A 26,941-nucleotide genomic window follows, 5' to 3' on the forward strand; every position below is an offset into this window, starting at 1 on the left:
AGTCTCTTACAGCAATGTAAAATAATTGCGCAATTTTCTTGAGACCGACGTCTACTGACAGTTTCAATAGTATTGTACATTATCAGCTAATAATATTATCTACAGCTGTAGATTTCTCGCCTTTGATACTAATTAAGATCACCAGTAATCCACGGCCGCCTGTATCATACGCCGCCAGGATTGATAGGGCAAAGTTAGTCGATTGCAGAGTAGAATCAAGTATCGAAGTGCCGAAAATGTCGACTGCGTCGTGTGTCTTATCGTGATCATCTGCACTAAAGTACTTAAGAAGAAGCCGGTATGCTTGCTCACGTCGGGGATGGAGTAGTTGCTTTTTTGGCGTAATGAAACTCGCTTGAAATAATCGAAAATGATAGTAATTCCACGAGTTATTCGAGGGACTGAAGTAAATCAGCAAGTTAAAATGGCAGTTTTAACTAGATGTGCTCACTTGACGTACCTGTCAGCTAAATTCCTCAGTGTTTTTTATTAAAGCAAATGAAAGACTGAAATTTTTGGAATAATGTATTTGGATGCAGTTTTTTCGTGAATAACATGTAATTCTTCTAAAACTATATCTTGTTGTCGCTGTGGGAAATTTTATGTTTTTATTCCTGCAAAACATAAATAACGTAAATATTGGAAAAAAATCTTCAAATTTGAGGCCCACCAGATAGTATTATAACGAGAACAGAACCAACCAAAATGAGAAATGTGAATCAAAAGTTGTTTGAGAGAATAGGTGACAGATGGTCAGATGACTCTGATGACTATAGGCCTAAACGCGGCTCAAGACGCAGAGAAGTCTCCTGGGACTCAGGATTACCATTCCCGAGTGCGTAAATTGCAGCTGTAATGTGACGAAAATTCCTATATATGTGTTGTATATAGGGAACGCAATAGCTATTGTAACAGTATAACTAGTTTCAAGAGGAGTTCCAAATTATTGCTCCACAAGTTATTTTGAAAATAATGTACCAATTGTCACATTTTTGTATCATAATGAAGCTACTGCCAAAACCTAATATTGTTTTTTTTTGTAAATGTTTTGTGTTTCGCCTGTTGTGTAAAGCAACTTGTGTGCTGTATTGAGTGATATTGGCTGCTCATAAGCATGGTGTATGTTGAATTGATTGCTCTTTGAAATCACAGTAATAGGTAACAAGTTGTTAGTGCATTGCCATCGAATGTTTTGTGGTTAGTGTGCTGTTGTGTGGTTTCTCTTGCCGGTAACTATTTAACAATATTGCATTTCTTATTAGTTAGGTAGGTGACATAGCATCTCTTCTCTATCTCAGCTTCATAGCAACTTTGTGATAGGAATTCCTGAAGTGATTTTTGTTTAGCTATTCTCCGCCAAGAAGCCTGGTCTATAAATAATAGAAGCCACATTCATAAACCTAATGAACACCAATATTATATGAAACAAAAGCTAAACAATTATTTGTGTAGTGCCAGAACTCTGGCAGGGTTATAGGAATACACAATTATAGCTGGCAAATCGGCAATATTGCTCTCTTATGACAGAGAATGAAGCAGTGATCTGTCAGCAGGCCAATGCCTTACAGGATGACAGTACAACAGAGTTCAGTTTAGCGTATACGGGTAGAGGCTTTATTGAAACAATATGATATACCATGTTGAAAGTGGATGAGGTTGTCTGTTAGAAAAAGTAAGAATCTGAAAGTAACTTGCTTTATTTTACCTCCATATGGCGAAGGGTTGCCAAAACAAAACAAAAAAGAAATGTTTTTAAGTGTCACACACAAAACAGATTCTTTTAAATGCCATTAGCGAATGTAATAAATGGGAAATTAATACAATAATGGTGTATTGTGATGGCTTACAGGAAATTGGTTGAGTAAAGAAGTTATGTCCCTGTTCACATTTTTATCTTTTGTATTTTAAACTCTTCACCACACAGGTCATTTCTATGCAATATGAGCATATATGCCTTATCCATTAGAATTAGTAATTTATTTGTCCAAGAATCATTTGACAGTTGTATAGGATGGATCAGCTTAATAAAAATAAAAACTCTTACAGGTCATATATGCAAATATAAATAGACACGAGTGTTTATTGAGCTGAGGACTGCCAGAACATCTTATTCCAGTCTGTCACTGGCATATCCTTCATTTGCAGAGGCAGAACCACATCTCTAAAGACAGTCATGTTGTGTCAATTCACTACAAATGCTTCAAATATTATTTTACTTTGTTATTGCCACAACCATTAGAACAATTTCCAGTGTAACTACTTATACAATGAAATGTTTTTGTTATTTTGTAAACAGCAGAGTAAAATAATTAGTCAGTCACAATATCCACTGGCAGAGTTTCATTTTTTCTCAACTACTGTACAACTTTTCATGTGAGATAACTACTTATAAGCTGCCCACTACCCACCTGTATCATCGGTCACTGACAGACTTTGGTAAAGAACCAAACTGCCCATCCAGTCACAGAGCATACTAGCCTACAATGGGTGCTTCACTACCCTCAGTGTATTAATCCACCAGAACGACACCCATGCCTACCCCATTTTACGTCACTAGTGAGAAATGATCTTGATGTGTCGGTGAGGTTAACAATACATTTATTTATTTAATTTAGTCCTCAGCGTTGTTTTGGTGTTTCACTAGGGAGAATGCAGTGGGGAAGCTACAAAAGTGACAGATGAGTCTGTTCCTTGGGGTTGTAGATTATGTAGCCGAGACAAGAAAATTGCGGAATGAAAGAAAGATTTGTGTCCTCCACGCATAATTAGACATGGCACATTTTGAATTTGATAGGTTGAAGGGGGAAAGAGACAATTGGAGCTGGGAGAAGGTGACAAGTAATAGGCAAAAGGAGAAGACTTAAGAAATAACATTTCAAATTCTGGTTAGCAATCAGTTTAACTTGTTACTGTAAGTAGGGGATGGGCCTATACCAGTTTTTCTGCTTAATAGGATGCAGTGGACTTTTAGGAATGACTTTAATGCTAGCTCAGTAGAAAAATCACCTAGAAAAAAAGAATCTGTCTACTAGGGAGCAGTTACAGAAGAGGTGAAGGCCAATTGCTACAGGGAGTGCAAGGTGCAGAATACCAGGTCACAAGCACTGTGAAACCTAGTGCCAAACTTAGCCAGGTGACAGAACATAGTGGCCTTGTGCACGGATTTTGATGGCAAGCATAAGGTACTCCTAGTTGAAGGAGCAGGATACAGCTTAGCTAGCAACTTAGAATATAGCATTAAGGATGACCTGGAGGAAGTAGGAGTAGCACCAGCACATACTCATGTGGGGTTCATTGAGATTTTGCAGCAACACAACCAGTCCTGGTTTAACACGGTTGTTAGCTGTGTGGAAAAAGAGCTGGGCTAGTTGTTTTTGACTGAAACAAAGTCACATATCTGTTCCGTGCCTGTTGCTGTGATTGGTAGTTGGGGATACACTAATCATGGCTACCACTTGAATAGGAGAGGGAAGATAAAGATTAGCTGAGCACCTTGCAGAAAGTGTAAGGGGGGCTGCAAGCATGTAGAAAATCTCTAATTATTGGAATCAAAGGGGCACATTCTTTAGGTTAGAGTCACGTTGCAGATTGACAGTACTGAAAGAAATTAAAGAGATGTAAGACCATAATACATTTAACAGTTTCCAGGAAAATAAAGTTAATTTGTTTCATCAGAACATTAAAAGTCTGAAAATCAAGATAGATCAGCTTATTGTATGCGTAGAAGATTTGGAAAATTGTTCCACCAATCTCTGGACATCATGTAACCACAGTGATGGAGATATTACATACCAGGGATTATAGACCTGCATCATTTTTCATGTAGAGTCAACATGGAAAAAGAGCAGGAGTTGCAACATATATAAAAGTTGGACACAAAGTGAAAAATTCTAAAACAAATAATTTTTCTGTTGATCGGAACCTAGAAGCATGTGCTTGTGGGTTGTCACTGCAGAAGACTTCTCTGATAACTGTACCAGTGTACAGATCCCCTCTAGGCAACTTTTAGCTGTTTGCTGCATTACTTTCAGCTATTAGATGCATTAATGAGCAACCAGTCAGACAAGAAGAAACAGTTAGTAGTTTGTGGAGATTTCAATGCAGATTTCTTAAAAGACACAGACAGGAAAAATGAACCAGAATTATTATTTGGGTGTTTCAGTATAATTTCAGTAGTCACTTTGCCAACTCCTGTGCAGCAAAATAGGACACTGACTGATAACATTTTTTATAGACAGTGCTCAGACTGAAACAATTAATGTGTACCATATTGGTAATGGACTATCTGATCATGATGCACAAGTAGTGGAAATAAATAGTATGACACTTTATAACCCTGAAGCAAGCTCATACAAAGCAGTGAGGCTTCATAATGAGAACAGAATGCAGTGTTTTTAAGAGTAAACTGAAAGGGGCTGTGGGGGGTGAGCAATGTGTAGAAAGAAATGCCAATGTCAAATTCAGTATATTCCATAGTAAATTTGTGTCAATATTTGGAAGTCACTTCCCTAAAAAATTATCCAGAGCATGTATGAAAGGGGGGGGGGGGTAAGCTGTGGATAACTAAGGAAATTAAAAACTCGTGTAACAGTAAAATGGAAATTTATGTAGAGGCCAGAGTAAGTCAAGATCTGACATGACTTGTATACTACAAAAAGTAATGTAATATTTGAAGGAAAATCATTAAAATGTCCAGAAGTATTCATGTTCTGACAGAAGTAAACAGTGTAGATAACTTGATTAGAACTGTATGGGACATTGTCAAACAGGAGACAGAGCAGCCAATTAGAGTACAAAATTCCATAACAATAAACTAAATGACAATGTTGTGGCTGATAATTCATCAGTTACAAGTACATTTAACAATCACTTTCACTGCTATGTTTTAGCAGTAAATATGGGATGTAACAGTTCAGTTGAAAAAGCAAGAGAATGTATTAAAAATGTCACTCCATAAAACTTTAAGCATCTAGAAGTAGCACCAACTTCCTTCACTGAAATTAATACAATTATAAAAATACTAAAATACAAAAGCTCTTGTGCAGTTGATGAATTTTCAAACAGAATTCTGAAAAGTTGTTCCAACATAATAAGCAATGTCCTTATTGATATTCGCAATTTTTCATTGGCACAGAGAATTTTTCCAGATTGGTTAAAATATACAATTATTAAACCACCTCATAAGAAAGATAACAAGATGGATTTCAATAATTATCATCCAATTTCCTTACTGACATCTTTTTCCAAAATATTTGAGAAAGTGATCTAATCAAGAGTAGCCCATACGATAACAATTTACTTAACTTATCACAGTTGTGATTCCAGAGGAGTTGCTCGACTGATAATGGTATGTATACATTCACTCATCAAATAGTACAAGCCTTAAATAACAATGTACTGCCAGTTGGTATTTTTTGTGATCTTTCCAAGCCATTTGATTGTGTAGATCATGAAACTCTCTTAGAAAAACTCAAGTTATGTGGAACTGGTGATTTAACATATACCCAATTTTTTGGAAATGACCTTCCACTTAACATTCATTGAGCAAACATGGTACTCAAAATGTACTCTCCTTAAATATTGAAAAAAAAAAGCACACACTAAATTTATTTCTATGCAACAGTCATATACAGACTGATGAAAACTGTAACTGGTGGAAGCATATTCCTGAGCTTCGCAAACAATTAAGTGCAGCTACTGTTTCTCTTCGCATAATTGCTAATCTTGGAAACAAAAATATGAACCTTGCAACATATTTTGCATGTTTCCACTCAATAATGTCACACGGAATAATTTTATGGGGCAACTCATCATTTAGGAAGAAAATATTGATTGCACAAAAGTGAGTAGTAAGAATAACATGTGGTGTTCACACATGGACCTCTTAAGGGGAGTAGCCATTTTAACTGTGCCATGAAATTCATCTCAAATAATCCATCATAATTTGAGAACAGTGATCTATATACCTACAACACTAGAGGGGAAAAATAACCTTCATTACTCACTCTTAAAGCTGCCAGTGGCTCAGAAAGGAGTTCAATATGAAACAATAAAAATTTTTGATAATTTGCCCAATAACATAAAATGTCTGACATGTAGCAAAGCCAAGTTTTAAATCATTTCTCATGGACAACCCCTATTCCATTGACAAATTTCTACTTAGAAATTGCTCGACAGTAAAAATGAAAGAGAAAAAAGATAATTAAATTAAACATAGGACTAAAAATAATGTGTGTTCACTAATCTTAACATTAATCATGTGTACATAACCTGTAAACTGAATTGTTCCACATCATTTCAATAAAAGAATCTTTCAAATGATCTGTGGAATATGTAACTCACTATCAGATCATTTCACACTCTTCAGTATTTTTCCAGTGAACAGCCTCCTAATCTGAAGTGCACTGCCAAAACCTCTCTGAAAATACTCATTCACTACTACAGTAGGCTAGTCATTGGACATATGTGGCTGCAGGCTTTCTCAGCATATTCCAGTGATAAAGTCTTCTCAGGTGATCAGCCGAGTGGTGGCATTGTCAAATTTGATGTACAGTATTGAAGTTCAGATCAGCATACTAAAGCAATAGGTCTTTTTTCTTAATTTTTAGACATTTACCTTTTTTTTTTTGCTTTTTGTCAAAATTCAGTAGATTTGGCACCCATCTTGCACAAATGTGTTCCATAGCCACTTTTTTGTATAAATGTTCTTATGGCAACAGTGATTTCATTGCACTTTTAGTTGTTAATTTTTGCGTATCAGATGGTGCGCTTCCTCAGTTGTTGCAGTTCTCACATGTCCCAAGTGAATTGTCTTTAAGAGCATGATCACACACAAATTCAGCAGCTCGTGTAGGAACAGATTCCTTAGAAACCAATACCAACTTTGGATGAATTTCGATTAATAATAAATTTTTGTTAGTTCAGCTTATCCATTTGAATAAAACTGACAGACATACTTTAAAAGCTGTCCAAACAAAATTTGCATGCAGATCAAAGCATCACATGATTTCAGCATTTGTAATTGATAAAATCATGTGTGGTAAAATTAAGTTGGGCATGGGTGTAAATTTCCAGCAAGTTATGAATGCCACACATTGTGCACTGAAGAAGAAGAAAAGAAGGCAATGGTGAAGAAGAAGAAGCCAGAGCAGGGATGTTTAAAAAACTTAATCCCAACAGCGATATATGAGGCTAAAAGCACACTGAACCATAAAGGAGCAGTTAAAGCACTTCAGATTCTGCTTATACCCAAGCCATCAGGTGGAATTACCCCCTTGTCATTCCTGACCACACAGGCCTTTCAGTGTTTGGTTAACTGAGTGGTGGTGCTGTGGCTGTTGCCAGAAAAGTGAAGAACACACAGAACTCCCAGGAGCAGCTAGAGGAGGCAAGGAGACATAACTGCATGCTACAACATTCACCAGTATACCAAGAAGAAAATCTCATTAATATCAGTTCCATGTGAGGCCAATAAATTTTCTCCATGTCTTAATAGTTGCAGTTATTTTTCTGTGCACACGTACCTGCACTGTTTTCACAGTGACTGCCCATCTACTGCTTCTTTTGGGAAAAAAAATATAGCTGATTTTCGTCCACAATACAAGCCTGTATGAGGGGCATTCAACAAGTAATGCAACAAATTGTTTGTCTCAGCCAATTTTGGTTCAGAAAAATTGTAAGTTGGTTTGCAGCATCCTTAAACATTCCTGCATCATCCTGTATATTTCTAGTAACTCTCAGTAGGTGGCTATACTACTATGTCTTCAAAATTACATTTGCAACTAAGGTGCATTCTAAACAAAGAGCAGCTACTCTTTTAGTGGGAAATGAAGCCATCACAAATATTCACAGGCTTTTTTAGAATAACTAGGGGGTAGTGGGCATTGGATAGAAGCACAGTGTCACCAGGCAAAGTGTCTGTTGTCAACAGAACAAGGAGAAGGAAATCTGTCTTATCCACATGCGCACTGCAGCCACATACAGCTATGATGCCTGAAATGTTGCAGTGTGTGGAAACACTTATTTGAAGTGACTGATGAATGACAGTTGGGCAACACAGTGCTTGACTTAACATCTCTGTTGGTAGTGCTGACTCACTTGTGATTCAAACATTTGTGCCTGCTGTGTTCCCCAAAACCGATCTGAAGTGCATAAAGATTAAAGAAGGGACATCTGTACCAAATTGCTTGCTTGTTATGAAGCTGAAAGAGAGGTTTTCTTATCAAACATTGTCACAAATGATGAAACATGAATTCCCCATTTTTTTCTGGAATCAGTTCAAAACAGTACCTTCAGCTGGTGAAGTCAGCACTTTAGTCATCTGGAACTTTGAATGGGTTATTCTGTTCAATGTGCTCCTTCACTACCAAATTATAAACTTTGTAGTCTATCAAAAGACTCTTCAGAAACTGAAGAAATTATTTACAACGTGTTCATGGCTGCAAAAAATGTGAACACACTTCTCTTTCTCTATGATAACATAAGGCCATGCAGAAGTCTGTACACCCAAGCAGAGATCAAAATTTGATTGGGTATTCTTCTCCATCTCATTGGCCCACTGAAGAACGGACTGTGTGGGAAGCTCGACAGCAGTTACGGAAAAGTTACTGATGCAGCTAGAGCTTGGCAGAGATCAAACCAGTAGGATAGTACCATGATGGCATATGTGCTTTCACATTAAGGTGTTCATAGAATTGAACAAAGATTAAGTTGAAAAGTAACATTTTGTAGCCAAAGAACTGGGGGGAAAATAATGTGTATTTAAATCATGAATAAAATGATCCTGCTTTGAGAAAAATCATATGTTGCATTACTTATTCAAAGGCCCTTGTACTTCCTCTCTGACAATGTCATCACTGATGAGACATTAAACCTTAATCTTTTTCCCATCCTTTTAGGGTGTATCCCTATGTGCAAACACCAATATTGTTCGTTAAGAGAACCTGTAGCCTTGTCCTAAAGTAGTCCAGCTCACAGAGGAAATTAAGGAGTTGTGAATCAGGAATTCTTTTAATTTGTTTTTAAATGCTGGTTGGCTATCTGTCAGACTTTTAATGCTATTTGGCAAATGACCAAAGATTTTTGTGGCCACATAATTAACCCCTTTTTGTACCAAAGTCAGATTTAACCCAGAATAGTGAAGATCATTCTTTCTTCTAGTATTATAGCTATGCACTTCACTATTATTTTTGAACTTGTATGGGTTATTAATATCAGATTTCGTAGGTGAATATATGTATTGCAAAGGTACAGTGAATATCCTGAGTTCCTTAAATAAATGTCTGTAAGGTGATCTTGGATGGGCTCCAGCTATTATTCTAATTACATGTTTTTCTGCAATGAGTAATTTTTTTCTTAATGATTAGTTACTGCAAAATGTGATACCATATGAAAGCAGTGGATGAAAATAGGCATAGTAGGATAATTTACTGATATGTTTGTCACTGTAATTTGCAATAACCCTAACAGCATAAGCAGCTGAATCTGAGCATTTCAGCAGATCATAAATGTTTCTGCCTTAGCAACAGAATTCTGTTCAAAGTCTGTATTAGTCAATGGTGTTATCCCATTTACTGCGCAGATCTAGCCCTCTGCAGGTATAGATGAGCAGCAGCAGGGATCTGTTTTTCCCCACACAACATTGGCAAAGAAGGGAAAATGAAGCAGTGCTTTCTACTGCACCGCCAAAAAGCTTCAGACGATAGTACCTTCTTGAAACCTTGATTATGCTGCTACTAGTTGCTTTATATAGGAGGACTGATGTGTGGAGAAGTACGTAAAAAAGATGGAAGGTTGCTTTGCTTTTGACATATAAAAAGATGAGATGTTTATCCATATTGCTGTTACTGACATTACAGTATCATATGAAAAATAAAGATTATTTTAGCTTTTGAACACTCTCATACCCCTGGAATTAATGTTAGTGTATAACCATGTCATTTTCACTGTTTTAGGAAGTAATAGGTCAGCACAGAAAATCCCTAAGAAAATTGAACTTAGCTAACTGCATTATAGTCTCAGGTAAAACATTTTTTACCTCATCTTGGACACTGATTTATTAATGTGATAAATACCAAGTTGTACCATGATAGAGTCCACACATTAAAGTGTGGTTCCCCCATAAATGCCTGAGAAAGTCATTTCAAGTTTGGAGAAAAGGATGGGCATACTGCCTACACTAGGACCATACCTAATAATTCACTGTGGTGCTAAAATCAATCTTTGTGTTGACAAAAGTTGTACTTTTTCATGAGTCATGCTTGGTTAGCTTATTCCATAGGACACAGTCTGCACAAGCCACAAATCACAATTCAAATCCATACGAAAGTATCTTTTCAATATATATTATGTTGCAGTATAGGAGAGTGAAATTTGGTTCAATATTGTTATTTCAGACATCTTAATCAGTTTCTCCATCTTTTTCAGAACTCTCAGGACCATTTTCAGCAGTTATTGTTGGCCTGGTGGCAATACTCTGCTACAAAAACTCAGTTGATGGTGAATTTGTATTTGACGACACTGAAGCCATTGTGAATAATGAAGATTTGCAGCCTGAGACTCCAGTTTGGAATTTATTTTTCAATGATTTTTGGGGGACGAGACTTACAGACAAGACTAGCCACAAGTCATACAGACCACTGACTGTCCTTTCTTTCAGGTACAAAAAAATATAATCTTCATTTGTTTATATGTGTCATTCTATATCTATATATACTTATTCATTAGAGAATCTGTGAAATTTGTAGATTGCTTATCCGTACACACACACACACACACACACACACACACACACACACACACACACACACGGAGTACCATCTAACTGTAAATATATGAGATTATATTGCAAGGTAAAGAAGATGCAAATTTATTTTATGATACTCGTGCCCCGTGACTTCTAAGTGCCAGGATGCCCTACTAATCTACACCTTTAGTAATTTATAAAATGGCCAGCCACCATATTTTCAGATAACCTAAGTGGGCTGTGCAAGAAAATTCAGTATACGGTACTAGGAAGTATCAAACAAATTATCAAGAGGTTTGGTAACTTGCCATGTATTATGCTCACAGTGCAATGAGAATGATTAGGGTATATTATTTCAGTTTGATTTATACCTCAGTCTATGTTCAGTATTTAGTATAATGGTGTTCAGTAACTCTCCGGAGAGAAAGTGAAGGGGGCTTTAAAGAATCAAACAAAATTTAAAAGTAAAGCTTCAGACACACTCAAATGTTGTCATAAGAGGCACGCAAAGCGGTAAGTGAAGAGAGAATTTTGATGTCATTGATCAAAGTATAGAGTGAAAAAAAGAAAGAAGGTTAGAGTTCAATATTCTGTCTACATTTATACTTGACAAGCAAATATTAATGGCTCTCTGAGCAATTCCACTTGCATACAGAACAAGGGGAAAATGCATTTTTACATGTACTAAATTCTCCTATCTTATGCTCATGGTGCTACAAAGATTTTGTAGCAAAGCAAGCTGGGACCCATTCCCTTTTTGTTTTGTTATTTGCATCCATTAATGATTGAATTTTTTTTCTTCTTAATTATCATTAGTGTTACTGAGAGACGTGCCATAAGATATAGCTGTCATTCTGTAATTCTGAGTATAACGTCAGGCCCAACTTTGCTAAATTACATTAGTCAGAACAATTTCCTAATTAATTTGAACAATTTCAAGAAAAAAGTTTTGCTTAAGTTCAGTTCACTAAGCTAACAGTGATTATTTCCTATTCCAGTCACATTGTTGACATGTAAACATATGAAATCACTATATTACTGATCAAGTTAGGAAAACAACCTATAGACATCATTAAAGTATTCAAGAAGCTAATTTCCATAACATTGTAGGAACATCAGCACTTAATTAGTGTCCAGTTAATTAACACTTTTGTGTATGGCATCATTTAATTGGCTGTTTATCCAGTTTCATTGTCAAGAAGGCTTATTTCAATTTTAACTCTTATTGTAACATAAAGTTCAGACCAAAACCAATTTTTCTGCACTATTCAGTTAATTTGAGATTTAAAATTCTAATTGTAAATCATCAAAATTACATGTTTAACAATGTGAAACTTTAGTAGCCATGTTTGCAGAGCTAATATAGACCCTGGGCCTAATGCCATTTTAAGTCAGTCTGTTACGAGATTTTGAGTGTGAACTCACATCAGTCAAAAGAGCCATAATGTACTTATGCAATAATGTGTCTAACTTAATATGAAACTGGACTGTGTATCTGAACTGTTAATAACATATGTGAATTAACTTGAATATGAAAGACAGTCAGTGCCTAGATTGTGAGCACGAAACCCATGTCAATCTGAACTGTAATAATGTAATGGTGCAATGATATGTTGTCATGAATAAGACAGTGTACAGTGAAGTAGGACAGTTAACAATGGTTGCTGATCAACTTGAATATAAAAATGCCATACACATTGGTCATCTGAGTGAGACTGTTGTTGGACAGTTAGGTTAGGTTATACTGGACAGTGACTATTGTCTAATTAGAAGGCACAGTACCTGCATACCAGATAAATGCAACTTAATTGCATAATTAAGACATGGACTGGCCATAACTAATTCAGTGGGGGGGGGGGGGGGGGGAGGGTGTCTGATTTTTGTATATTTTTCGCCATGATCGCTGCCTCCGAAAAACTACAAGCTGATGTGTGGCCAGGTATGTCACATGTATGGTGGAGACAATGTAGCTACTGTGCACAGTCTTCCTCTGATGTAGAATCCTCAAATTTATCCAACAAGTTTTCACAAGAACACTTTGTCCTTTCTTCCAAAAAATTCCATTTAAGTTTTCTAGTAAACTTAAACACTTGTGATCCAAGTGTCACATGTCTGAATGTAATCTAATGTCTGCTGTGACAGGTACTTAATGATGACTCAAGACGCTGGAGCAGTACTGTAAAATTGGTTGAGCTAGCATTGTGCATACAGCTTCCTTTACAGATGCCCCACACTTTCATAAATGTCCCCCAACAAACCTAAACTACACATATTTGAAGGAAATATTTTACAATTTGCCTGAAATGAGGAAAAAATCAGTCCATGTGATGGAACAGGAATTTGCATAATCCCTTTTGCAGTTTAAAGTCATAATCATTTTACTGCCGTACTTGTTCATGACACAAACATTATCAGCTCCTTCAGTTGGCTCCAGCTGGAATCTGTATTTTTTAATTTTTGTTTTTTATTTCTTTTATTGATTGCTTGTTTATTTTGTAGGTGGAATTACTGGTTATCTGGAGGACTGAAGCCATGGGGATTTCATGTGACCAACATATGGCTGCATGCTCTTGCATCTGTACTACTTTTACCATTCTGTGACATACTTTATGGTGGTGGATGTCCAAGAGCATCGTTCCTGACTGCATTGCTTTTTGCTGTCCATCCTGTGCATTCAGAGGCTGTGAGTTATCAAGTACTTTTATTTCTGTAGATGCCCAGTTGGTTAAAATTTGTTTTTGTGCTTTTTGTGTTACCCTTCATATGTGAACAGTTTCATATGTAGTAAGTGCATGTTAAATCCTTCAAAACAAAATTATTTCATTATAATGTGCTACATTATTATTGGATCTTAAGCTGTAATATACTACTTATGGTGAAGACCTTAAAATTGTTGACTGGCAAACACAGATTGAGATGCTTTTGTTAGAGAAATAAACTTTGATATGGTTTCTCTTAAAACACTAAACACTTTGGCTACCTTGGCTATGGAAACATCCACCATAAGAGTACCAAAAATTTGCCCACAGTTGAATTCACTTTGCACCAACATAATGCACTTACAGCTACACAGAACCTGTTCTGACCATGGCTGACACTTGCAACCAGTTGAAGGCATTGCAGAGGTGCCATTTGTGGTCAAATACAATTCATTTATGTACAAGCATGTATTTCCTGTGGTCTTTACATTTTTTTTTTTTTTTTTTTGTTCAGAACCAATAGGTTTTCACAAGGTGAATGTTGAATGGTCATACATTATTGTCTTAAGATGTGAATCCATCACTGAAATGTTGACTGCATTCCTGTATAATGGGATGTAGGATTGTGTCCTGATACAGAAAAAAAACCTTAAATTACCATTTAATAGTGATGAGAGGTGTCCAGCATCCAAACATGGTAGCAATTGAAAACATCACTCATCTAAATCCCATTCGAAACTGTGGGACTTCTTTGCTTAAAGTATGCATTGTTATTTAACCACCCATACATTCTTTTATGACAGTTGTCAGGTATCAGACAAATTCTTCACTTGACAATGAAAAAAACTCAATGCCATTGATCCAGGTTCCATCCCAGTAGTTTCCTTGGCCACCTTCTTCTCGCACCACAGCACTGCTGAGTTTGTACTGCTATTTTTAATGGACATGCAGAGGTCAAACTGATGATGTGGAGACAGTTGCATACTGTCTGAGTCAACACAACCTTCTGAGTCACCTCCAAAAAGTATTGCACAGTTTTCTCCTGTTCTCCTTAAAGTTTGCACGAGCTATAATTTCTTGGTAGCTTTCTTCAGCTGGTGTTACGACACCTTCACAGCTTCAGTGTTCTGTATCTAATGATAGCAGTTCAACATATAAATTTCTTTTGCAACAGCCCTTTTTACTGTAAAGTGACAATACACACGTGATCTTATTTTGAAATGAACCTGCAAGGCAACTCTTAGGCACAAAGTCTTGTTCACATTTGGAGATTACATGCTTCCTACTATACTGCACCAAGAATGCAGATTTACTCTTTTTTCTCCATTACACATGTGGCTGTGTGTATATATTTACTGTGGTTACAAAGAGTATTCAGAAAGATGTTACTGATTTTAAAAAAAGTAATTAAAAAGCTTCATGCACATACAGTGAAAATCATGAGGGTGGTGCAGAACTATCATTCAGTGGTTTGTCACACACATTAGTAGATAAGCAACAATGTATGTAAATTACTGTAGGTGAACATAGTGGAACAGTGTTCTTTCTGGTGACTGATGAGTCCTTTATAAGTAAGCTTGGCTAAAAACTCATCCACACACCACGCCTGTGCACATAAATTATGATGGCAATGCACCTATATGTCTGGTCAGCAGTAGCCAATGACAAGCTCTTAACCAGATGATGTCTACTATTTGCTTGCACTAAGACTAGTATTTCGAGACAGCCCTCCATTATAAAAAAGTTGCTTTTCCCACATTTGAAGGAAATTGGAAAATATAAACTTTAATGGTCAGAATTTACACACTTATTAAAATATTCCTGGCTATTATGCCATGGTTGGATGAATTTCGTTTTGATACCCAACAATTCGATTTGATAAGAGTCAGTTACTGGCAGCTACAAGTGGGTAATATGGAAGGCCGTAGAGATTATTAAACACACCAGTAATTTTAATCAGTAGGAGAAGGGTGTGACAGATAAATGTTATCTAGATACTGGTGTTGAAGAATGTGTCAGTCTTCCACCATGGTGGACAACAGCAACTGACAACAGTCAATTGTGCTCAAATGTGATGTCGTGCCTCTGCGCAAGAGCATGCAGAAACGGAATTTTACTTCAGATAGTGAAATGTCAGATGTCATTCTGGGAATGAGATGTCACACTTCCTTGCTCTTGATCGGCTGACAAAAGATATTGAGTTAAGGTGGTTAATAAGTAGGAAGCACCCCACTTTTGGGAGGTGTTTTTTGTAGTCTGTGCAGATGAGAGTTGTACCAATCCTGTGCTATCAGCAAGGGGGGAGGGCTGTGAAAGGACACTTCTACCTGCTGGGTGGTGTTGCCTGCTCTGTGGTGCCACAGGTGAAGGGAGAGAATATGATATCCATGATGACAAAGAAGTGCTTGCCAGTGAACAAATGATGCTGAAGTATATTTGTACCAATTATTATTGTCTTGATGGACTCTCGTACATTCTCTTGTCTGACTGGAATACATACAGATATAGTCACATGTCATCATTTAGAATTGTGTATTATAGACAATACATTGAGTTCAGACTATCTTAGTGGGTTACTCCAGCATCTGTTACAAAAGTAGGAAGAAAAATTTCAATAGCAGTGAGCCAGCCCATGCATCAGACCTTCAGAAAAGCCAGAGCCCCCCCACCCCCACCCCACCCCCATGAGGATGTCATCCGCAGGGAAGGGGGGGGGATATTGAGTTTTGACAAGAAATTCATCTGACCATAGCAAAAGGCCTCTAATTGATAGAAAATCATTTCAGGATTTAGTCACTGAAAATCAACAATCATTGCATAACTCCCACTTTTGCCATAATGTTAAAAACCTTGTTTACTATTTCTTCAGTTGCTAAATTATAAACTTTTCAGGTTGCAGGTGTTGTGGGAAGAGCTGATTTACTATGTGCTGTCTTCTTCCTTCTATCATTTCTGATGTACTGCAGAGCAATTCACTATAAGAGTGAGACTGAAAAGCTCTGGGCCCTGTTTGTCAGTATGGTTCTTTGCTGTATATCGATGCTCTGTAAGGAACAAGGCATCACAGTGCTTGTAAGTATGCAGTACATCGGAGAATATTTTTTGGAACTGGTAGAGTAAAAAAAAATCTCACATGCTCTCTCTGTTTCTGTATAGTGTATTGTACAAATCTATTTATGTAACAGTAATAATCGTACAAGGAGAGGTCCACAATGGTGGGATCAATTTTTTTGAAATCATCTATATGGTGATGTAGTTTAAGACCCCAGGGATCAAACCATGCCACCACTTACCCTGGTGGGCCCTCTTTTGCTAATAATCGGCATAAGAAATTTCTGAATTTCAATTGATGTTATGCAGCTGCGAATAAGTGATATGTGGCAGATCAGTAGCACTGTGTAATGGTTAAAGTTCTTGCCTCCTATGCAGAAGGCTGTCATTTTGAAACTCGTGGGGTGCTGTCTGGATTTTTATCTCTAAATCTTTGTTGAAAGGACTTTGGCCATTATTTTTATTCAATTAATTGGGTTAAATGTATTTTTTTATTTGTGTTTCTTTGCCACATCATGTCAATTAACTTTTTCAATTGCTCTTATTTTTGTTCCGAAAATTTTTGTCCACTTGGAATCTTTGTTCATGTGATTATAATTATTTTTATTTATTAACTTCGATTAGATCTCTAGCATTTTATCATCGTATATTTTGCCCATGATATTGCATTCATTTTTTCTAGTCCTCATTTTGCTTGAATTTCGTTTCATTTATAAATCTTTCTTTCATTAAATCTTCATGACAGATAAATAAGAAAGAATTAAATTCACATGAGCAAAGATTCCAAGTGGAAAAAGAATGATAGGAAGAAAAAAATTAGAGCAATTGAAAAAGATAATACAGTGGTTAAAATGATGTGAAAAAGGAACTGAAATAAAAAAATACATTTTACTCAAATAATTGAATAAAAGTAATGAGAAAATGCATTCCAATGAAGATTTAAAAATAAAAAATTAGATAGCTCCCCATGAATTTCGAGTCAGGAACCTATTATGCGGAAAGCCAGAACATTAATTGTTATGCTGAGCAACCAATCTAATACATATCCTTTTTTCACAAAGGTACAAAATCACACTACATTCCTAAATTTTTGTGTTGATAACTTGCAAAGGAGGGCCCAGCAGGATGAAGGGCTGCAGGATGTCATACCTGGGACTTTAACCTACATCACCATATCCCTTTGGTTTTTCTCTCAAATAGTTGCACAGTTGATGCTTTCCCTTACTCTAGTTGAAACTTCATTATTCATGTTTAATTATTCAATTTCTACTCAACCAAACATAATGTTGAGTCTGAAAGAAAACTGAGTGTGTTAATGAAACATGGAACTCTGAAATTTCAGGATGAAAATCACACATAAAATAATAAAGTTTCTGATGATTTCCCAGGAAGAATTTATCAGTAAAATTCATCAACGAAGCCTGAATTTGTAGCAATATTGGTATACATAAAATGAATTTTTTCATATTGTTAATATTTGGAGCCAGGTACATAAGAATAAATGTTACCTCTTGCAACATCTTGTAGCAGAGCATTTGAGGGAAGAAACAAAAACCATAGTATAAATGAAGGGCTGATCAGAAAATTGATAGCAAATCAAGTTAATGACATCATCAAAGACCAAAAAAAATTTCTCATAAACAAATTGGATAATAACAAAGAGGCAATAACAAAGCTATAAAGATGAATACAGTGTACTCCAAAATGTTGATCTGAGCTGCTGGAACTGGCAGTCATGTGCTTGTTAAGTGTGCTTGTGAGTGTGTATGAATGGTGTGTGTTTCTCTGTTGCTAATGAAGGCTTTGGTCGAAAGCTTTGTGTAAGTGCCTTTTAATTGTGCCTGTTTGCAACTTATCATGTCTTCTATATGGTAAATAGCAATCTATCTTTTCCTACATTATAAAAAGTTAGCAATTCTTTTCAGGTTAAATGAAATGAAATGTTCATATGGTGTTATTGGCTAGGAAACCCCATCTGGGGCTGTTCAACCACTGGTGCAAGTCTTTTCATCTGATGTCACTTTGGTGACTCGCACCTAAATGATGATGATGACAACACAACAGTCAATCCTCGAGTGCATAAAATCTCCGACCTGGCAAGGAATCGAACCGCAGCCCCCTGCGTGGCACTCAGCTGTGCTGACCACTCAGCTATGAAAGATGATTTGTCAAATCTAAAGTTTTTTTTAAGGAAGCTGTAGTGTTGATATACTAGCTATTTTGTAATTCTTGTGAATATCATTACAACAAAGCTATTTTGGCCCACTATGATGGCCCTTTTTGAAGCCTTTAAACAAAGCTGCCTCTTATGCTCTCATTTGTCTGAAAGCCGATTATAGCCCCTTTTTGTAACTCGGACAAATCATTTCCTGTCTGTACCTATCTACCATCTACATCTATACTGTGCAATCCACTGTGAGCTGTATACTTACAAACAGCTTTCCGGTCACCATATAGACACTGGTGGAAAAAAAAATCACAACACCAAAAAAATAATTAATGTAGAGTAATAAAATTTTTGGAATATTTAAGTGATTAACATTGCAAGATCACAGGTTAATGTAAGCCCAAGACAAACCATTTTAAATGCGAAATGCTGGCATATTAATAACTGCTATAACCTCGAGAATGTTGAATGCATGCATGCAAATGTGCATGCAATGTGTTGTACAGGTACTGGATGTGGGATGGAGTTCCATGCCTGTTGCACTTGGTTGGTCAATACTGGGACTGTTAATGCTGTTTGTGGATGATGCTGGAGTTATCGTCCAATGATATCCCATATTTGCTCAATCGGAGACAGATCTAGTAATTGAGCAGGCCAAGGCAACATGTTGACACTCTGAAGAGCATGTTCGATTGCAACAGTAGTGTGTGCCCAAGTGTTATCCTATTGGAAAACACTTCTTAGACCGCTGTTCACAATAGGTCGAATCACCAGATCGACATAAAAATTTGCAGTCATGCTGTGTGAGATAACCACGAGAGTGCTCCCACTGTCATATGAAATCACACCCCAGACCTTAACTCCAGGTGTAGGTACAGTGTGTCCAGTAAGCAGACAGGGTAGTTGCAGGCCCTCAACTGGTCTTCTTGTAACCAAGACACAGCCATCACTGGTACTGAGGCAGAAACAGGTTTCATCAGAAAAGGAGATAGACCACCGCCCTATCCTCCAATAAGTTCTCGCTTGACACCACTAAAGTCGAAAATGCATGCAACAGTGGAATGCATGCAACAGGGCATCTGGCTCCGTCTGGCTCAGAGCTGAAACAGTTCGTTATGTCACTGCAGTGTCAGCTGCTACTGAAATTGCTGCTGCAGATGCAGTGTAATGAACCAGAGCCATACACTGAATGCAGTGCTCTTCCCTCTCAGTAGTGCCACATGGCTGTCAAGAGCTCGGCACTCTTGCAACTATACATTTTCATGACCACTGCTGCCAGTGCTCATGTACAGTGTAGAGATGGGGGATCCACTCTTGAACTAATTCATAGAGTTCAATCTTTCAAAGGAGTGAACAATCAGTGATTCAGAAAAAAGAACGGTAGCTCCAAACGTTTCCCACTGAGAGAGAGAGAGAGAGAGAGAGAGACGGAGCGACGGAGCATATCAGCAGCGCCTCTGCTGGTCAGAGCACAGTGCACGCCACACAACACAGCCAGCGCCGGCCTCTGCCCTGCTTCTACCTTGGCTGCCTGCATTGTGCAGTGCCCCATTGGATTTTGTGTTTCACATATGCCGTGCCGTCTCTGTGCGTCGTCTGCCGTGTGCACTGTGCAGTGTCTGGCGCAGCTTAACTTCGCATCGCAGTCTGTCGGCGATCGTTTCAGTCGCATGTCCTGCCCTCTGGGCAGTTGATGCGAGCAACAGGACAGAGAGCCACCTAGCGGATAACATAGGAACTACTTGCAAAAACCTGCTCGCAAGGGAACGGACGATTTGTCTCGGAGCGGGTGAGTTCACCGCTCCCCCCCACCCTCGGAACTCGCCCGCTCAACGCTCACCCCACCGTCTCGACTCTAGCCAGAGCGTCGAGCAAAGCGACTCAGGTGTCACTCTGGTCTCTGCGGTCTCAGCTCACGCAGTAATACAGCTCGCGGCTCGACCTGCTCGACTCAGCGCCTCTGCATCGGAGTTCGTCCCCACTGGATATTGTTCTTCATAGTAATACCGCTATGTATATTACATTATTATGTTATGTATACATCAATTGTTTTTATTTTATTTTTATTTGTTTAAACTGATTAGATTAGGTTCCTGATGACTCCTCTTACTATAGGATTTTTATTATGGACACTCGAATTTACGCTTTAATTACGAGCGAACCGATAAACGTATCGCAAAATGTGATACACCAATATTTTCCTTGTTTTACTCTGCGTAAGGCTATATGCAGCACTATCGTTTTACAGTCAAATTTATATTTTTTTTTTTCTTATTCTGGTACGGATTTTGCGATTTTAGGCGTCTTCGAAAGGAAACTTTCACTTTAAAAATATATGGCTTGCGATGTATTTGTATGAGGTTAATGAAATTTTAATACATTATAGCCAAATATATTGTTAATGTAAATCTCAAGTTACAACATTTTCCGATCACCCAAAAAACCACGATAGTGCAAAATAAATCAATAATCAAAAACTTTGTCATATCGTGGAAATTTCAATAAACAATACAAAATTCTTACTCATTATCTGTGTTACTTCAAAATAGGATCAAATAAGATCAAAATACAGGTATAGTACTGGAATAAACCAAGTTTAAAGGGCAATGTGCCTTCCATTTATTTTCTATTGTAAATGAGTGGTGAGTCGTGAAAAAGAGCTAATTCATTTCAGGGAGTGAACAGTTCTGATCCAATCTCTGAAAAGAACAGTTTTGCCCATCTCTAGTACAGTGGCTACATTCCTGCCGGATCTCTCTGCAGTATCACAGAAGGAACATCCAGCTTCTCATACTCCAATTACACCACCTCGGTGAAACTTTGCCATCTTTATGTCACCTTAAAGGCATCTTTGACTAATATCAACATACCATGTCCCATCTCAAAGGAAGTAACACTCCACAACAATTACAGTATGTGTTTAAAGCAAACCTGATTGGCATCCTCATAGTGGCACTGCTAGCACCACTCTTATGTGACTGGCAAGAAATTAGTATAGTCATCATATGTCCGATGTAGAAATAACGCATGCCAATTTTTGTTTATGTTTCAAAATTCCTTGTTGGTGCTGCATTTTTCTTTCTGTCAGTGTATTTTGCCATGGCACATGATATGTTACACATCAATAGTTACGTGCTGCAGAAAATTTGGGCCATGTCACAAGAATGTGACCTTACAGTGTAAATATAAGCAACTGGAGCTCTTTCAGTGAAGCCATTTGCTTGTTTATCTTCTCTCTAACCTACTGGAATCTGTTCTCCCTAGTAATGCAGATGGACCATGGGATGATGGTAAGAGTCTACCATGAGGTTTTAGTTTCTGGTGTGTCTGAATTTCTCTCCAAAACATTAAAAAGAGGAGGGTTAGTATATGTGAAAGTGATTGGGTAATCTTTTTGTGTGTATTTTCCAGTCACTTTATTTGAATATTTTAGATTTTTAATGCAATAGTATTGGAGGGCAGCGTGGAGGGTAAAAATCGTAGGGGGAGACCAAGAGATGAATACACTAAGCAGATTCAGAAGGATGTAGGTTGCAGTAGGTACTGGGAGATGAAGAAGCTTGCACAGGATAGAGTAGCATGGAGAGCTGCATCAAACCAGTCTCAGGACTGAAGACCACAACAACAACAACAACAATGCAATATCTTCTTGTGTCAGTGTTAACAGCTAAATTGATTGCTTCATTATTTAGGGAGTGCTTTTCTAACACTTATATTATTGTTTGGATGCTAATAATTGTGGAATTATGTGCATTCCATCCATTTGCCATGTTTTTGTGAGAAGGAGCAGTGTGTGTCAAGTTGTTGCATCACATGCAGATCAACTAGAGCTATAAGTATGTGTACACAGATTTTTGCAAAGAAAACTGATATTATCATTTGTTCTCTTCACTGAATTATTATTTTTATACCAATTTCAGCTGTAAATAAACACTAACAATAACTATATTTTCACTCACATTTCTCTTCAAGATTAGAAAGTAGCATAAGACTCATCCTACATGTGCGGGTTATCTGACACTTTAGGGTGCAGTCAGGATGAGTAAGGGACGGTGGATGTGATGAATCTTAGGGTGGCTCTCAAAGAAGCAGGTTGTTTTCAGGTAAATAACTGTCATTTGTCCATCTTTTCCTCATAATTTCCACAACCAGTTCAACTGTCACTCAGTCTCTGGTGACTGTTTGGACTGGTCCCCTTGCAAATGGTGACATGTGAATATAAAGGTTACAGGAAAGGCTTTGAGCTCAATGGAAAAACTTTCAACTACCTCATCAGTTCATGAACGTACCCATTTCTAAAGACACAAATCGCATTGACAGAAATTATGTAAACTTCAGTAAAAACTGATAAGAGCTAGACTTTTTTTTTTTTTTGCTTCATTCCCACTGCTGGACAAATCAGAAAGGCAGCTCTGCGATACTTGTCACATTCATTGAATCACGCATGTTGCTATTTACAAAGAATAAATGTAATTATGGAAGTGGAAATCAGCCTTGAAACAACACAAAAAAAGATTTTGTAATACCAAAAAACATACCACATGTTTCCTTTGCCTCTGTAAAGCAAGGTAGGGCAATGACCATGGGATTCCTTTGCAGCTAACCTGAGAAATTTTCATCAAACAGGAAGGGAGCAAGTAGTATCCAAAACTAGAATGTGGATAATGTGGGCTAAGAATGTAGTGATAGTAAAACTTCATTGACTCTCTTCCTCTAATAAAATATTTAATTACAGTTCACATTACAAAAAAATTGTAATAGTTGTAGTAAATATTTACAAAACCATGTACAAAATATTTCTATATTGTGCATCATATCAACATAAGCTATGCCTTTGTGCACTATTATGTTTTTTATGTCAATATTTGTTACATACCATACTCAGGATCACTGGTTTTGCAGGGTCTGTGCAGCTTGTACGATGTAATAGAAACAGCTAAAATTCTTCCTATGGATGTCATATCAAGCTTGGCATGTAAAATCAGTGCTCTTCAGAAAAGTCAAGAGGTACAAGTGGAGACAATTGGTTTAGATGAAAGAAAAAGCAGCTCTAATGGAAGAAGCAAGCATTTGTTAAAGAGACATGCTATACTGTTTCTCACAGGAATTTTGTTGTTACTGCTCCGCTGGAAAGTAATGGGCTCCACTCTTCCAACATTTCAGAAGTCAGATAATCCGGCCTCATTTGCTGAAAGTTTTACAGCCAGGGTAAGGATGTTAAAATTTTGATTGTGAATGTTAATTTGTGGAAAAGTTAAGATGAAATGAAGATAATTTTCAAATCGTTACTTGCATTGTGTATTGTGAAGTAAATATTCTGTAACTCTTTGTTAAAGTTTGCATTTTTACCGAATCATTTGGATACAAAGAGAGAAATGCCATTTTTAAGGTTCAGTGAATATCAATGATTATGAGATCATGTGGTGCTGAATGGTACCAATCGCTCTAAGACGGTTTCATGGGTTACAGGGAAAACCTAGTCAAGAACTGAAAATCCTCTTGAGTAAGTGTAAATACAAATCTCAGCAGTGGAAGCAACCATTTTGCTTGACAAGTACGTGTCAGAAACAAAAAAAACTATACAGTTTTTTTAGAGACATCAGCTACCAAGTCGTAAAAAGAATGCAGCTACAAGGCACTAGGTAGTGCACGAATAGATAAGTAAAAATTGTTTAAGAAAATAAACTGCTTTCCAAAGGACTAATGGTATGACACTAATTAATCTCATTAAAGCCAGCTGAAGTTTATGTCCACCTTCAAGAAACTCCCCAGGAAAGCTAAAACATAGATGCTGCCAAACCTGATGTTGTCCACAGTTCTTAACGCAGTTCACTTATTTCTCAAGGTTATTTTAAAGAAATCATGGTTGACAAAGTAGTAAGAAGCAAAGTTCATACCACTATTCCTGCAAAGTCAAGCTACAGGGGATACTCCAGTAAGAACATATAAGGTAAAAGAAAACATGTAATATAACAGAAGCTAAGCATCACACAGAAACCAAACATTTTTGGGAAGAAATTCTAGTGATTGAACTATGAAACTTGCAAAGATTATCCACACACAATCAGTACGGCACCAAAGATGGTGTTTAGCCAAGCTAAAATTAAAAAGAAATGAAACTGAGGAACAGTAAAAGAAAAAATGATACTGTGAAGTGAATATAAATTTCCAGAAGAAGTGGACACTGCAGTCTATACAAGAAGAATTGTAACCAAATTAATAGAGAGGACATCTGCATAATCACAATGTGTTGAAATTGAGGACAATGTTTTAAAGAATAAATTGTAATGTAATTGCATATAAAAAAAATCTGCTGACCAGGAGGCAACAGGAGAATACATACATAAATGTATTGAAATTTACAAGTTCTTCTTCTGGCAGAGGAGTAGAGTGGGAAGGAAGGCAAGATAGAGGTTACTTACAAAACATCGTAAATAAGTAATAAAAGCGTAAAGCTAAATGCATTGTATGTGGTAGAAGTGGGGGATGAGAAAAAAATAGACAGGTTAGAAAGTAAAAGATATAGGAAATGAAAATAGTTCCTAAGAGGAAATGCTGAGACTGAAGAAATTAACATAAATTAAGGCCACGTTGGTGGAAAGAATCAAGGACATGTTACAATGCCAGTTCCCACCTGTGAAGTTCTGAGCACTGGTATCTGGGTATGCCATATGTTGGGAAACAGGCACTGAGATCATGACTGACATGTTGTAGAGCATGCTCTGCAACAGGATATTGTATGTTGCTAGTATACACCCTCTACCTATACCCATTCATTCTAACTGATAACTTGGTGGTAGTCATGCCAGCGCAAAAGCCGAACAGTGTGTATATAACAGCTGTTACTTGCTGTGTTGTCTCACATGTAGCCTTCCCTTTGAGACTGTATGTTTTGCCAATTGCTGGTATAGGCAGTGGTAGGTGGTTAGCATAGGGTAAGTCTTACAGCAGGGATGGACACTGGGGAAGGAACTATAGAATATGGTCTGCAAGGATACTGCAGAGATTGGAAGGGCAACGAAAAACTATTTTAGGTGTGGTGGGAAAAGTGTCAGACAGAATGGATCCCATTTCTCAAGACATGATTTTAGCAAGTCTTACAATTGTCAGAGTAGGTGGTTTATACATTCAAGTCCAGGATAATACTAAGTAACAAGAGTTGTTCTCCTAAGTTGTATTTTTGGAGGGATCAGCAGTACCAGGAATGAATGTGATGGCCCAGGATATCTGCTTTTGAACTAGGCTGGTGGGTTATTATGTCCAGTGAAGGCTGGGGTGAGAATGATGGTGTGGTGCTGTAAAGAGTCTGCATCTGAACAAATATGTTTGCCTCAAATTCCAAGGCTGTATGGGAGGAAACACTTGGCATGGAAAGGCTGGCAACTGTCAGTATGTAAGTATTGTTGTCTATTAGTAGGTTTAATGTGAACTGAAGTGTGTAGCATAGTGTGTGGCATAGGATTTGGAATAGGATCATGTGAAATTTAGGTGGGAGAATGTATTTAGAGATTCCAAGAATTTTAACAGGCCAGAGTGACTGTGAGCCCACATGGCAAAGATGCCATCAATGTATCTAAATCAGACCAGTGGCTGAAGGCTTATGGGTCCTAGGTAAGCCCCCTCCAAATGACCCCTGAAAAGGTTGGTGTAACAAGGAGCCATCCTAGCTCCCATGGCTGTTCCCCTGATCTATTAATATGTCTGCCCCTCAAAGGGAAAGAAGTTGGGCATCAGTGGTGACAAGCAAAATGTGTGGTTAGACTCGGACAGGCACAGATTTCAGATGATCTAGAAAATGATTGTGTCTTTAATCTAGGAGGGATGTCTTTGTTCTATAGGTTGCAGGCATTGATCAACTAATGCAGATATCGTCTTTGGTGGGTGCTTTGAAATCAGCAATTTTGGGACAGGCAGTGTCACTGGGTCTGCGGATCTTAGGAAAAAAGTAAAAGATGGGAGTGCATGGCTTTTGTGGGTGTAAGAAGTTCTATGGATTGACACGTTAGTCCTTGTAAGGGGCCAGAGGTTTTCAGAAGGGACTGTAGATCAGTTTGTACCACAGGGATGAGATCGTGATGGCACATGCTATACGTAGTGATGGCTGACAGCTGGTGTAGATCCTTGCTTACATACTCCTGTTCATCAGAACCACAGTGGTGAATCCCTTGCTCACCAGAAGGATAAAGATAGAGCCATCAGTTTTTAGGGAATGAAGAGCTTGGAATTTTGCAGAGGATAGATTAGGAAGGGTTGTAAAGCCATGCTAGAGAAAAGGAATTC

At 37.5% G+C, this 26,941-nt stretch overlaps 1 protein-coding gene across 1 annotated transcript in view; it reads left to right on the top strand.

Annotated features, from left to right (window-relative positions):
• Positions 1–219: 219 nt before the first annotated feature.
• Positions 220–26,941, top strand: part of LOC126163056 (protein O-mannosyl-transferase TMTC4-like) — a 137,452-nt gene continuing 110,730 nt past the window's right edge. Inside the window, exons 1-5 of the mRNA XM_049919955.1 lie at positions 220–835; positions 10,426–10,657; positions 13,244–13,427; positions 16,336–16,515; positions 23,564–23,869. Coding sequence (XP_049775912.1) covers positions 706–835; positions 10,426–10,657; positions 13,244–13,427; positions 16,336–16,515; positions 23,564–23,869 — 1,032 coding nt within the window. The 5' untranslated portion in view covers positions 220–705. The remainder of the gene's footprint in view (positions 836–10,425; positions 10,658–13,243; positions 13,428–16,335; positions 16,516–23,563; positions 23,870–26,941) is intronic.

This window comes from Schistocerca cancellata, chromosome 2 (genome assembly GCF_023864275.1).
Source record: "Schistocerca cancellata isolate TAMUIC-IGC-003103 chromosome 2, iqSchCanc2.1, whole genome shotgun sequence".
NCBI lineage: Eukaryota > Metazoa > Arthropoda > Insecta > Orthoptera > Acrididae > Schistocerca > Schistocerca cancellata.